The sequence below is a fragment of the Leucoraja erinacea genome, chromosome 4 (assembly GCF_028641065.1).
Source record: "Leucoraja erinacea ecotype New England chromosome 4, Leri_hhj_1, whole genome shotgun sequence".
Taxonomy (NCBI): Eukaryota; Metazoa; Chordata; class Chondrichthyes; order Rajiformes; family Rajidae; genus Leucoraja; species Leucoraja erinaceus.
Window position 1 is genome coordinate 41,238,620 of NC_073380.1, and position 12,814 is coordinate 41,251,433.

Here is a 12,814-nt window from a genome sequence, read left to right on the forward strand (position 1 = left end):
TCTCTTCCTCATCAGAGGAGAACACGGAGGATCAATTCTGGGCTGACCCTGAACAGGGCAGGGAACAACATATCCCCAGTAAGCCTGGGGTGAAAGAAAATATGCTGGACATGGTAACCCAGTTCTTCCAACCAGACCAAACCGGGGAAGACCTGGAGCCTAAGATAGCGGCTTGCATTGATTACATGTCCTTTAATCAATTACAGACACAGGCTCTATCAGACACCATGGCACGGCATTTACCTCCAGGTAACTACAAGTCATTACATGTTCCGAGTGTAAACCAGTGCATCTGGAAGCATGTGGGGACAGCAATTTGAACCAGTGATTTAAAAATTCAAAAGGTCCGAAAAGCATTAACGGCAGGAATAACAGCTTTTGCACGTACTTTGAAGGAGCAAGATATGACCCAAGACCACCAGGATGCACTGGCTCTATTGTGCAACTCACAGTATGAGTTGAATAACATTAGAAAAAGTGCAATCCATCCAGCATTGGACCCCAAATTTGCCGGCCTTTGTAAACCAGGAACCTCCAAACCGTCAATTCTATTGTTTGGAGGGGATTTACCCAAACAAGTTAAGGAACTGGATGAAGAGGCGAAAACGCCTGGGCTCATAAAGGCAGCCACCAAAACATACTTCGGCAAAAAATATCAGCCCTACGGACCTCCCAGACAGCCAACACAAATCGCAGGGAGCACAAAAACCAGGAGCACCCAACAGCGGTCTTTTTTAGGGCATGGCCCAGAACGACCGCCCTGGAAAATGCACCAGCCTCCAACCCAACAACAGACCCAAACAACGGTGCCTCAACGTCCACGAAAGATGACGAGGAAATAACACACCTACCACTGGTAACCATGGAGGAAGGTGGGTCTGGTTCCTTAAAAATTAAAGGGAGCATGAAAGTTGGAGGGAGGTTACGATATTATTTGGATGCATGGAATAAGATAACTCTAGACACTTACATTCTAAGCAGTATCCAGGGTTATACCAAAGAATTTATACTAAAACATAACGTTCGTGCTCACAAGCATAGAAAAATCTAAAGCACATGCTGAACTACAATGACTACATAAAAAAGGAGTAATTGAACACACCCAACACGAATAACAGGAATCCGTGTCCAATATCTTTATAAAAAACAAGAAAGATGGTGGTTGCCGCATCATCATCGATTTGACAACTTTAGATACCTTTGTACAATATATTCATTTCAAAATGGAAACCTTTGTTACTGCTAACCAATTAGTTTCCGTAGGCTATCATATGACAAGCATCGATTTAAAAGATGCTTACTATACAGTACCCATCAGAGGTGACCACAGATGTTATTTGAAATTCAACTGGATGGGACAGTACTAGAAATACAGGGCACTACCAAATGGGCTAACTTCAGCCCCCAGGTTATTCACAAAAATTTTGAAACCAGCCTTGGCGTTACTGCGAAAACAAAAACATATAGTAATGGCATATCTGGATTTATTGTTGGCAAAACTTTGGAATTGTCTAAACTAGCAGTAACAGCCACAAAAGAACTGTTCGAAGAACTGGGATTCATCATCCATCCAGTTAAGTCTAAATTAACGCAACAGCAAGTATTGTTCCAACCCACTAATTATCAGCAACCCGTCTATCATACTACAAACTGATGCCAGTGCACTTGGTTGGGGAGCCACCAATTCCATCTCGAGCTGTGGAGGGAGATGGAATGCACAGGAAGCATCATTATTAAAAGCATGGGGTATAAACTACCTGGAAATGTTAAGTGCATTCCATGGCCTTAAGTCATATTGTTCGGGGTTAAATCACCAGCATGTTAGACTACAAATTGACAACACCACCGTGGTAGCATATATCAACCATATGGGTGGAAATAAATCGACATCATGTGACAATCTGGCCAACACAATTTGGCAATGGTGCATCCAGAGGAATATTTGGATATTAGCTACCTACTTACCAGGTAAACTAAATTTAGTGGCAGACACCAGGTCACGCAAATTCAATGAAAACACTGAATGAATGTTGGATAAACATGTGTTTGCTGAAATTACAGCACGGTATGGAACACCAGATATCAATCTTTTCGCATCCAGGCTAAATCACCAGTTACCAAGTTATGTTTCATGGGAACCAGACCCTGGGGCAGCAGCTACAGATGCATTTTCGCTGCATTGGGGGAAATTGTTTATTTATGTATTCCCTCCTTTCTGCCTCATCAGTCGGGTACTAAGGAAAATACAACAAGACTCTGCATCTGGGATTCTTATAGTACCCGATTGGCCTACTCAACCATGGTTCCCGGTGATACTAGACATGGCATTAGAACCGTGCATCACCATTCAACATAGACCAAATATACTGGTCCATCCAGTAACACAGGAAAGTCACCCCTGTCATAAACCTACCAACCTATTATTTTGTAGAGTCTGAAAGCGCCTCTACAACACATGGGACTGACAGACCGAACAATGGACATGATTGCATCGGCCCACAGACAGTCCACCAAAAAACAGTACTTGGTGCACATCAAGAAATGGGGGAAGTACTGTCACGACAATAACCTCAACCACAGGCCCAACAATATTCCGTCTGTTCTGGAATTTCTGGCCAGTCTACACTACGATGAGGGGCTCAGCTCCAGTGCCAACAACTGTGCCAGAAGTGCTCTGTCAAGCTACCTATGGCAAGGAAGGCATTCTGTAGGGACTCACCCCCTGGTAACCAAACTAATGAGGGGCATTTTCAACACGAATCCCCCAAGAACCAGGTATGCCAAAATTTGGGACGTGAGCATTGTATTGACCATGTTGAGAAACTGGTCTCCACCAACAGCTCTGTCCCTACAGAAACTAACTATGAAAATGGTCATGCTGATGGCTTTGGTCACGGCACAAAGGGTCCAGTCGCTACAAAAACTAAGGCTGGACAACTTGGCCACTTCATCTGGGAATTTGATTTTTCTTATCCATGACTTAATAAAACAGGACAGACCGGGAACAGCAGGACAAAAAATAGAATTCAGGCCCTACCCGACGGATGACCGCCTCTGTGTAGTAACTCATTTACTATTATACATTGAACAGACAAGAATCATCAGAGGGAAAGAAATGGCACTGTTAATTAGCCACAAACAGCCACATAAAAAAGTAACAGCCCAGACCATCTCACGATGGCTAAACCAGGTCCTAATGAAGGCGGGAGTAGATACTAACGTTTTTAAATCTCACTCCACCAGGGCTGCAGCTACATCAGCAGCAAAACAGTTGGATGTTCCTATGGACCAAATCCTCAAGACTGCAGGATGGTCAACGGAAAGAACGTTCCAACGATTTTATCATAAACCGGTCATAGAACCTGGAACATTTGCAAAAACACTTTTAAGTTCTGTAATATGATTTACCCATAAATAGGGGCTATGATTTGGATTTAATAAAAACATTTTCGTTGTTTCAAGATCGTATTGATATCTAATGATGTTAACACTATTCTCCCCACAATCAAGGCAGAAGTGAGGCATGGACTCGTTCCACGGCATAGAATCACAGAGCTTTAAAATCTTCACGTAGTCACTCACGTGACTCCAAAGTAAAATAGTAAGATTAAAAGAGAACTTACCAGTTTGAAGTTTGATCTTTATTTTATGAGGAGGAACGTTGAGGGAATACGTGCCCTCCGCTCCCACCCTAGATCATAACCTGAACTGGTATCTCTTCTCTAATCTTACAATGTTTAGTCATTATAGTTATCTGTGATTCCACACCGCTGCTTTGAAGAATGTCACGCATGCGTCCTAGCGGGGTTCTTCACGTATTCCCTCAACGTTCCTCCTCATAAAATAAAGATCAAACTTCAAACTGGTAAGTTCTCATTTAATCTTACTATTAATGCTCTGTTCCTCAACAGGTTCACACACACACATGAACTTGTTCCAAGAAACTATCCTAATGGGCCTATCCCACTTAGGCGATTTTTTAGGTGACTGCAGGAGACTATGCGGTAACCACATGGTTGCCACATGTTCGCGGGAGGTTGCCGGGTAGTTGCCATCGTGGTCGTGAGGAGTTCCCGCATTCTGGGAACTAGTCGCGGCCTCCTGGTTGCCAGGAGGTCGATGGTTCTCGTAGGTTCTTGTAGGTTGTAGTTGGTGCTGACCGGTGAATTTCATTGGCTCATTGGGGAAAAAAAGTAAGCAGTAGTTTTCAGAACCAAGGATAACCGACCAGTAACTTTAATGTCCGCCGAGCTTCACAGCCGTGTATCTCTGGCTTCTCAAAAATTGTCTCCACTCCTTCTCCCCCCTCCTCCCCCTTTCTCCCCCCCCCCTTTTAAAGGACGTGACAGTCGCCTGAAATATCGCCTAAGTGGGACAGGCCCATAACACATCGATCTTTTAATAATGGAGGAGATTAAATTGTGGAGCAAAACAAAAGAATATTAACTAAAGTATCAAATGCAAGAAATGTAAAAGGAATAATGACAGCCATTTTCTACATCTATTAAATAGGATGGAGTTCAAATTACAGACAGCGGGAAATTCCATGTTAATACAGAGGGAACACTTGCTATCAGGGACGTTGGGCTGGCAGATGAAGGAAGGTACGAATGTGCTGCACGAAACACAATTGGCCAAGCAGCTACTAATATGCTGCTCAAGGTGACTGGTAAGTACTTTCATTTTCATGTTAGATTAATTAATCTTAATTCTATGATTCTGTTATTATATCAGTAGTCCTGTTCACGTATTTGCTATGGATTTCTACTAAGATCAAGGCAGCACAATGGCGCAGCTGGTAGAGCTGCTGCTTCACAGTGCCAGATACCTGGGGTCAATCCTGACCTCAGGTGCTGTCTGTATGGAGTTTGCATGTTCTCCCTGTGACTGCATGGGTTTCCCCCAGGTGCTCTGGTTTCCTCCCATATCCCAAAGATATGTGAGTTTCTAGGTTAGAGTAATAGACATAGAGTAATACAGTGTGGAAACAGACCATTCGGCCCAACCTGCCCACACCGATCAACATGTCCCAGCAACACGGGTTCCACCTGCCCGTGTTTGGTCCATAACCCTCCAAACCTTAAGTGGCCCCTGTAAAATTTCCCCTGTTGTGTCAAGAATGGATGAGAAAGCAGAATAATATAGAACTAGTATGAATGGGTTGAGGATGGTTGGCAAGAACTCAGTGTGTTGAAGGACCTGTTTCCAAGTCATTTCTCTGAACTAAAAAACGGAGATTTTATTTTTGGTTTTCTTTTACTCTCTCTGAGCATGGTAGGAATCCTATAATCCTGAGCAGAATGCTTTTGTCAAAATTGTAGATGTGGAACTGATATCTGCCCTATGTGATAATAGCAATATTTGAAGTATCTGGTAAATTGTTATTGAATTAAAATTATATTTCTTAGTTTGAATCTGAACCTGATGCTATAGCTAGTCATCCACAGACCCTACCTCAGCCTTGGAGAATTCTGAACCTACTACGTTTTTGTGCCAAAAGTTGATTTAGGTTAACCAAAGAGTGTCAATTAAAACAAAACCTGTGATTTATTTTTGATCAAACAAGTTACAAACAATAAATGTTATACTGCCAAAGCTCTATTCGACCCAGTGGTAGATAGTCATGTGAACTAGACCTACTCCATATATATTGTGATCAGCTCTGTTCTAGTTTCTTGCAAGTTGTAGCCCTATAGCCTAAGCAAAAATCTTTATGACCCTCAAAATGACCCAATTTCATCCAATTGTACCTGGATGGCATGTGGCACAGCGGTAAAGTTGCTGCCTTACGGCACCAGAGACATGGGTTTGATCCTGACTACAGATTGTCCCTAGTATGTGTGGAGGATACTGTTAATGTATGGGGATCATTGGTCGATGTGGACTCGGTAGGCCCTAGGGTCTGTTTCTGCTCTGTATCTCTAAACTAAATTTACTACAGGCCATATACCTGCATTAACAGCACACCACACTACTTCCTAATATGTCCTTATATAGTGGGCTATCTATATATGGCTGTCATCTCTCCAATTATTGGGCTTTTGAAATGGAGATTATTTTTAGTAAAATAATTTTTGACAGATTCTTGATTAGTAAATGTGTCAGGGGTTATTGGGAAAAGGATGGAGAATCGGGTTGAGAGGGAAAGATAGATCAGCCATGATTGAATAACGGAGTAGACCTGATGGGCCAAATGGCCTAATTTTGCTCTGAGAACTTATGAACATAACTTATCAATCCGTATATCAATACCCTTATCAATTCACTATTCAAAACGACTGAGCAGCCACGTGGATCTAATGTCAGTGGTACACAAATCATTTGGTGCCTGAGCTGCCAGGTTTCATGTCCTTGTGAAGTGGGAGAAATCATGTCACATCACAGTCCATTACATGCTCACATAAAAATTTTCCAAAGTCAACTAGCCATGTTGCACAGACAGCTCAGAGAAAACAAGCTCTCCGCAGCAGGAAAAGAGGACTCCAACGAGCAACATGTATTTTTTAAACATAAGATGTTGGAAATACTCAGCATGCTGGGCAACATCTGCTGAGAGAAATATTGAACATTTCAAATTGTTGACCCTTCATCAAAGGTAAGAAAAGGCTAATTTTCAAGGGATGGTGGGGAAGGAAGTGGTGGAGGGAACAAAAGGAATGCTTCTGCCAGATCAGGTGAAATGTCAGTAATCTGACAAGTTAACTGAGTCTGAAGAAGGAGTGTCAACCCGAAACATCACCTATCTATGTTCTCCAGAGATGCTGCCTGAACTGTTGAGTTAGTCCAGCATTTTGTGTCGTTTTGCCTATTTACCTCTCCACAGCTGCTGCCTCGCCTTCTGAGAATCTAGTAGTTTCAGGTTCTACTGCACATTTCCAGCACCTGTAATTTCTTGCTTTCTGCTTGAAGTTTATTTTTATATTTGGTTCACTTCACAAAACCTCCTGGGAATTTGATCAACGCAGAAGAATTATGTTTTAAGTTTTGTAGCCTTGCGGTTCCATCAGCCCTTGTGTGCTGTTTACGGCTGGCTGAGGACTGAACTTTGTCTTGTGTAGATGCTTTTAATTAGTGTAGTTTTCTATCAAAGTTCACATTTGCCTGCATTGCCTTGTGAACACCCAGGGAAACCAAACAGTGCTGTAGAATTACCTTATTTACTCTGAACTATTAATGTCAGGACTAACACCACACGAATTATCTCTCCTATATAACACTAACAAAATATTTGAACTATTGAGAATCTGAAGTTTGAATGTTCAGGTTAGGAGCAGGGTGCTTTTAGGAGCAGAGTGTTTATTTGTTTTGTAAGAATGTTGGTATCAGTTCCTTTCTAGATGCTTTTTCTTTCTTACAGTTCCACATAGAGTTCGTACTGGAGACAACTTTGTTGAATCTTCCATTCGTGAGGCTATTAACAGTGTTGACAGTGCAATTAACTCAACACGCAGGAAATTGTTTACCAAGTAAGTTTTTTTTATTTTCTAAATTTTCATCCCATCTCATCTCCCTACTTTCTAGAAGTATTGACTTTATATAATTTTGCCAAAAGGATTTGTCTCATGTCATCCCATGAGCCACCCTGGGACAGATTCCTCACCCTATGACACGTCTTTGTTAATAGGGTTGAGGTATTCACACAGTTTGGAAGGAATCCAATCCAATTTGTTCAAATATTGTGTTGCTCGTTGTTGCAACAAGGACTCGTTGTTGCATTAAACCTGCTTAGTGAATCTTTCCAATTCTCACAAGTATGGCAACTTTTTATTAAGTGTGTCCAGACTATGCAAGAAATGATACAAAGAATCATTGACATTAATGTTATGTATCTTGACTTCATGCTTTGTCCTCAGGATTTTTTCTTCCACAGACTTAAAAAAAAATATTCTTGTAATTACCGTATTTCCCGGCAATGAAGACACCATTTTTTACCCAAAAATAAGGCACGAAAATGTACCTGCGTCTTGTAGGCCAAAGGTTAGGTTGTTAGCCAAGGAAGATAGACTTGGCTATCCCTCAGTACAGTAACATCAAGAACGATGTTGCTGTACTGAGGGATAGCCAAGTCTATCCATCATTGCTGGCAGCTGATGGGAAGCGGCTGTAAAAGGACAGTGCCACTTAAGGGTGGGTGGGGGTGGCAGAGTTCCTTCCACAGTTTGTAGGGAGTCTGGCCCAGGTCAGCACGGGTAGGAGCGTTGAGAAAGAGGGGGTCGGGGATCATGCCAGCAACTCACTCACTCGCCACTGCTGCACCGCACCGGGCACTGAGCCACCGCATTGTGGCTGGTGAGGGAAGTAACTCGGGTGGCTGCGAGCGGCCACTGGGACCGGACAGCGTAACCGGCCACCACCTCAGCACCTGCTGCTAGCCCGCTCACCTCTGGCAGTGCCCTCCATCTGAATACCACTCTCCTGCCGATCGCCGGCCTCGCTCATGTCAGCCGCTTCCCGCAAATCCTTAAATTCCGTCTGTCGCCGGGAGCAGGACATGGCCTCACTTACTGTGCTGGGTAACATTCCATGGCATTCACTGCCCGGTCCGTGTCTTTCAAGAACAAAGATCATAGAGCAGAGCGGGTCAGCGGGCGATGGATAACAGGACAGAGGGCGGTGGAGCTTACTCCTGTGTCAGCAGGAGGTAACTTCAACTGGTCCCTTGAACTTGTATTGTCATTCAACAAGATCACAGCTGATTCAACATGTCCTGGTGTGCTCCCGTTTTTCCCACTTGCCGTCACCCTCCATCCCCCACCCATTCAGTCATTCAGAATGTAGGCGATCTGGAAGCCTTGGGCAAATTGAATTTTTACTTTCTTTATCTGTATCTATTCATTTATTCATTTATTTATTTATTTTGAGCATGAGAAATTCTATGTCCTGCCAGCCTTTTTTCAAAATTTAGCAAATCAAAATGGGTGTGCGTCTTCTTTGCCGGGAAATACGGTAGTTTGATTGCTGGTGTAAGAATGCAGATCAATGACCTCCACATATAGAGTCATACCGTGTGGAATTAGGCCTTTTGGCACAACTTTCCCATGCCACCCAAAATGCCATATCAACTATAGTCCCATTTATGTGTTTGTCCCATATCCCCTCTCACCCTTTCCAACTCATGTACAGGTGCACAACCTTTTATCCGACAGTCTTGGGACCAGACACTTTTCGTAATTTGGAATTTGTCGGTCTTCGGAATGGAAATTTTTTAGCGTAGATTTTAATGGCTGGCTCGGTGGTAGAGTGCCCGGCTCATATCCGCAAGGTAGCGAGTTTGCGCCTTGATCCCGGCAGTTCCTCGGTCGCGAATCTCAGTCTTCAATGGAGTTTTTTCTTGCAGAATAAATGTCTGTATGAAATGCAGTGTGTTGAATGAATTCCTGAATTTGTAAATGTGACCGCAGCATTGAATCACCTCCCGCACTCATGTCACCCTAGAGGGGCTACATGCCCTAAGGCGGCTTAAGGCGACATTTTCACACTCTTATATCCGTGTGCAGCAGAGGCGCCAAAAATGTCTGGTTTCTTCCAGGTAGGCGATAGACCCTCCCGGGCAATATACCCTCCACTTCTCTTTTATGAAGGTGAATTAGTTCCCCTTTCTTCCAGGACCGACCCGAGGTTCCGCTGTCACCTCTGCGGGCCACCCTCGGTGAACGCTCACTCAACTTTGTCTTGGGATTCCTACTCTCCCACGCAATGTACCCTCACCTCTTTTATGAATGGGGATTTAGTTCCCCTTTCGTCGAGGACCGACCGGAGGTTCTGCTGTCACCTCTGCGGGCCGCCCTCGGTGAACGTCCTGTCTCCCTGTCCCTGGGATTATAGGGGGCGATCAAACAGCACACTACCCCCCTCCCCCTCCAACTCCAGAGGAATCTGCTCCCCGATGGGCCGCTGTGGGCGAACTGCCACTTGTCGCCGTAGCCCGTTGTTGTCACCCCAAGAACAAGACGCACCTTGCACACCAGCAGCAGCTGCCCCTCTGGAGTTGGAACGGGGCTAGGCTGGAGTTGCTGATCTGGGATCTCCGTGCTTGCAGTGGGCCTGGGGGTCGGTGTCCCGATGAGAGGGTGCAGCTCGGGCTGTGGGCAAACTCCCACTTGTCGCCGTAGCGGCCCATCGGGGAGCGGCTTCTGGTGGTCCCGATTTCTCCCGCTAGTTTGCAGTTTTCCTCTGGAGTTGGAACGGGGCTGGGCTGCTGCTGGCTGTGGGTCTCTGGGATCTCCGTGCTTGCAGTGGGCCTGGGGGTCGGTGTCCCGTTGGTCCTGACGTCTCCGGTGACTGGCATTGCCGACGTGAAGACAGTGCAAAGCCCCCACGCCGGTGCAATGAGCGGGGAGCTGGAGAGGGGAGGGAAGGGGTCACACACATGGCCGGGAAGCAGAGGGGTGTAGGTGGGGTGAAACTGAAGGGAGCGACAATCTGCTGCTCCCTGCCCGCTGAGTTAAAAAATTCCCACGCAAGACTCACGATACACTGTGTATCGTGTCTACCGTGGGAACTTTTAAACTCAGCGGGCAGACAGCAGCAGATTGTCAATTATTAACCCTCCCGCGCAATATACCCTCACCTTCTCTTTTATGAATGGGGATTTAGTTCCCCTTTCTTCGAGGACCGACCAGAGGTTCCGCTGTCACCTCTGCGGGCCGCCCTCGGTGAATGTTTTCAAGGACCTTTTTTCAAGGACTGAAAAAATGTCGCTATTCGGAGGTTTTCGTTATTTGGATCTTCGGATAAAAGGTTGTGCACCTGTACTTGTAAAAATAGTTTTAAAATGTTGTTATTATACCTGCTTCCACTACTTTATCTGGCATCTTGTTCCATATACCCACCATGTGAAAATGTTGTCCCTCGGGTTCCTATTAAATTTTGGGCACAATATCTGAGTAAGGATGTGCTGGCCATCGAGAGGGTCCAGAGGAGGTTTACAAGAATGATCCCAGGAATGAATAGGTTAACGTATGATGAGTGTTTGACAGCACCGGGTCTGTGCACGCTGGAGTTTAGAAGAATGAGAGGGGGACCTCATTGAAACATACAGAATAGTGAAAGGCATGGATAGAGTGGATGTGGAGAGGATGCTTCCACTAGTGGGAGAGTCTAGGAATAGAGGTCATAGCCTTAGAATTAAAGGATGTTCCTTTAGGAAGGAGATGAGGAGGAATTTACACAGAGGGTGGTGAATCTGTGGAATTCTTTGCCACGGAGGCTATGGAGGCCAAGTCATTGGATATATTTTAAGGCAGAGATAGATAGATTCTTGATTAGTATGGCTGACAGGGGTTATGGGGAGAAGGCAGGAAAAAGGGGTTAGAGGAGAGAGATATATCAACCATGATTGAATAGCGGAGTACATTTGATGGGCCGAATGGCCTAATTCTGCTCCTATCACATAGAAACATAGAAAATAGGTGCAGGAGGAGGCCATTCGGCCCTTCGAGCCAGTACCGCCATTCATTGTGATCATGGCTGATCGTCCCCAATCAATAACCCGTGCCTGCCTTCTCCCAAGATCCCTTGATTCCACTAGCCCCTAAAGCTCTATCTAACTCTCTCTTAAATCCAACCAGTGATTTGGCCTCCACTGCCCTCTGTGGCAGGGAATTCCACAAATTCACAACTCACTGGGTGAAAAAGTTTTTTCTCACCTCAGTCTTAAATGGCCTCCCCTTTATTCTAAGACTGCGGACCCTGGTTCTGGACTCGCCCAACATTGGGAACATTTTTCCTGCATCTAGCTTGTCCAGTCCTTTTATAAGTTTCTATAAGAATCCCCCTCATCCTTCTAAACTCCAGTGAATACAAGCCCAGTCTTTTCAATCTTTCCTCATATGACAGTCCCTCCATCCCAGGGATCAATCATATGAACCTACGCTGCACTGCCTGAATCACAAGGATGTCCTTCCTCAAATTAGGAGACCAAAACTGTACGCAATACTCCAGATATGGTCTTACTTCGATCACTTATGACCCTATGATCTATAACTTTCCCCTCTCACCTTAAATTGTTGCCTTCTAGTTCTGGATTCCCCTTATCCTGGGAAAAAGATGCTGTGCATTCACCCTGTATATTCACTGATTTTATGTTCGCAGAGGGTAAGGGATAAAGGGAAAGCATGGTGTATGTCTATCTTTCTGATCAGAGTGCTAATATTTTTCTTTTGACATTACTCTGCTCTATTAGGCACTTCCGTCCTAGCCTAGCTATTGATCACACACGAGGGCTGGAGTTGGGAGGCCTGCCCTTATTTCCCTCCGCCTCCTCCACAAAGAACTGCAGATTTTCTTTTTCCAGTAGCTTTCTCAGAGATGAGTCATTAATTGGAGGAGTTAACAGAGTTCCATTACAGAGCAATTAAAATTAATTAAGACCAGAAGTATTGGACTTTTTTTTTAATTTTACACTCTCAGCTTTACTCTGCCGGGAAAACAAGAATAAACCTTTTTAGTTAAATACAGGAATAACTGCAGTTGCTGGAATGTTGAGCAAAATATTTTAACAAAATACTGAACAAAAAAATGTTGAGCTGGAGTCTGAAGAAGAGTCCTGACCTGAAAGGTCTTCTATCCATCCCCGCCACAGATGCTGCAGTTTGGTATTTGCCCACTTTTTTAGTTCTTCACCTTGAAACATTCCATTTACTTTTTTTCAACTAATGTATTGTGTCTTTCACCGTGTGTGTGAATGCTAATAAGACCAAGATAAAGGTGGCTCAGTGGCACAGTGGTAAAGTTGCTGCCTTACAGTGCTTACAGCGCCAGAGACCTGGGTTTGATCCCGACTGCGGGTGCTGTCTGTTCGGAGTTTGTACAG

The 12,814-nt window shown here is 44.5% G+C and overlaps 1 protein-coding gene across 3 annotated transcripts in view; it reads left to right on the forward strand.

The window, feature by feature from the left end:
- The window catches only part of LOC129696308 (peroxidasin homolog), a 481,759-nt gene that overhangs the window by 379,007 nt on the left and 89,938 nt on the right, over positions 1-12,814 (forward strand). For all 3 annotated transcript variants that reach the window (XM_055634092.1, XM_055634091.1, XM_055634090.1), the window contains 2 exons: positions 4,513-4,669; positions 7,358-7,466. In XM_055634092.1, coding sequence (XP_055490067.1) covers positions 4,513-4,669; positions 7,358-7,466 — 266 coding nt within the window. The remainder of the gene's footprint in view (positions 1-4,512; positions 4,670-7,357; positions 7,467-12,814) is intronic.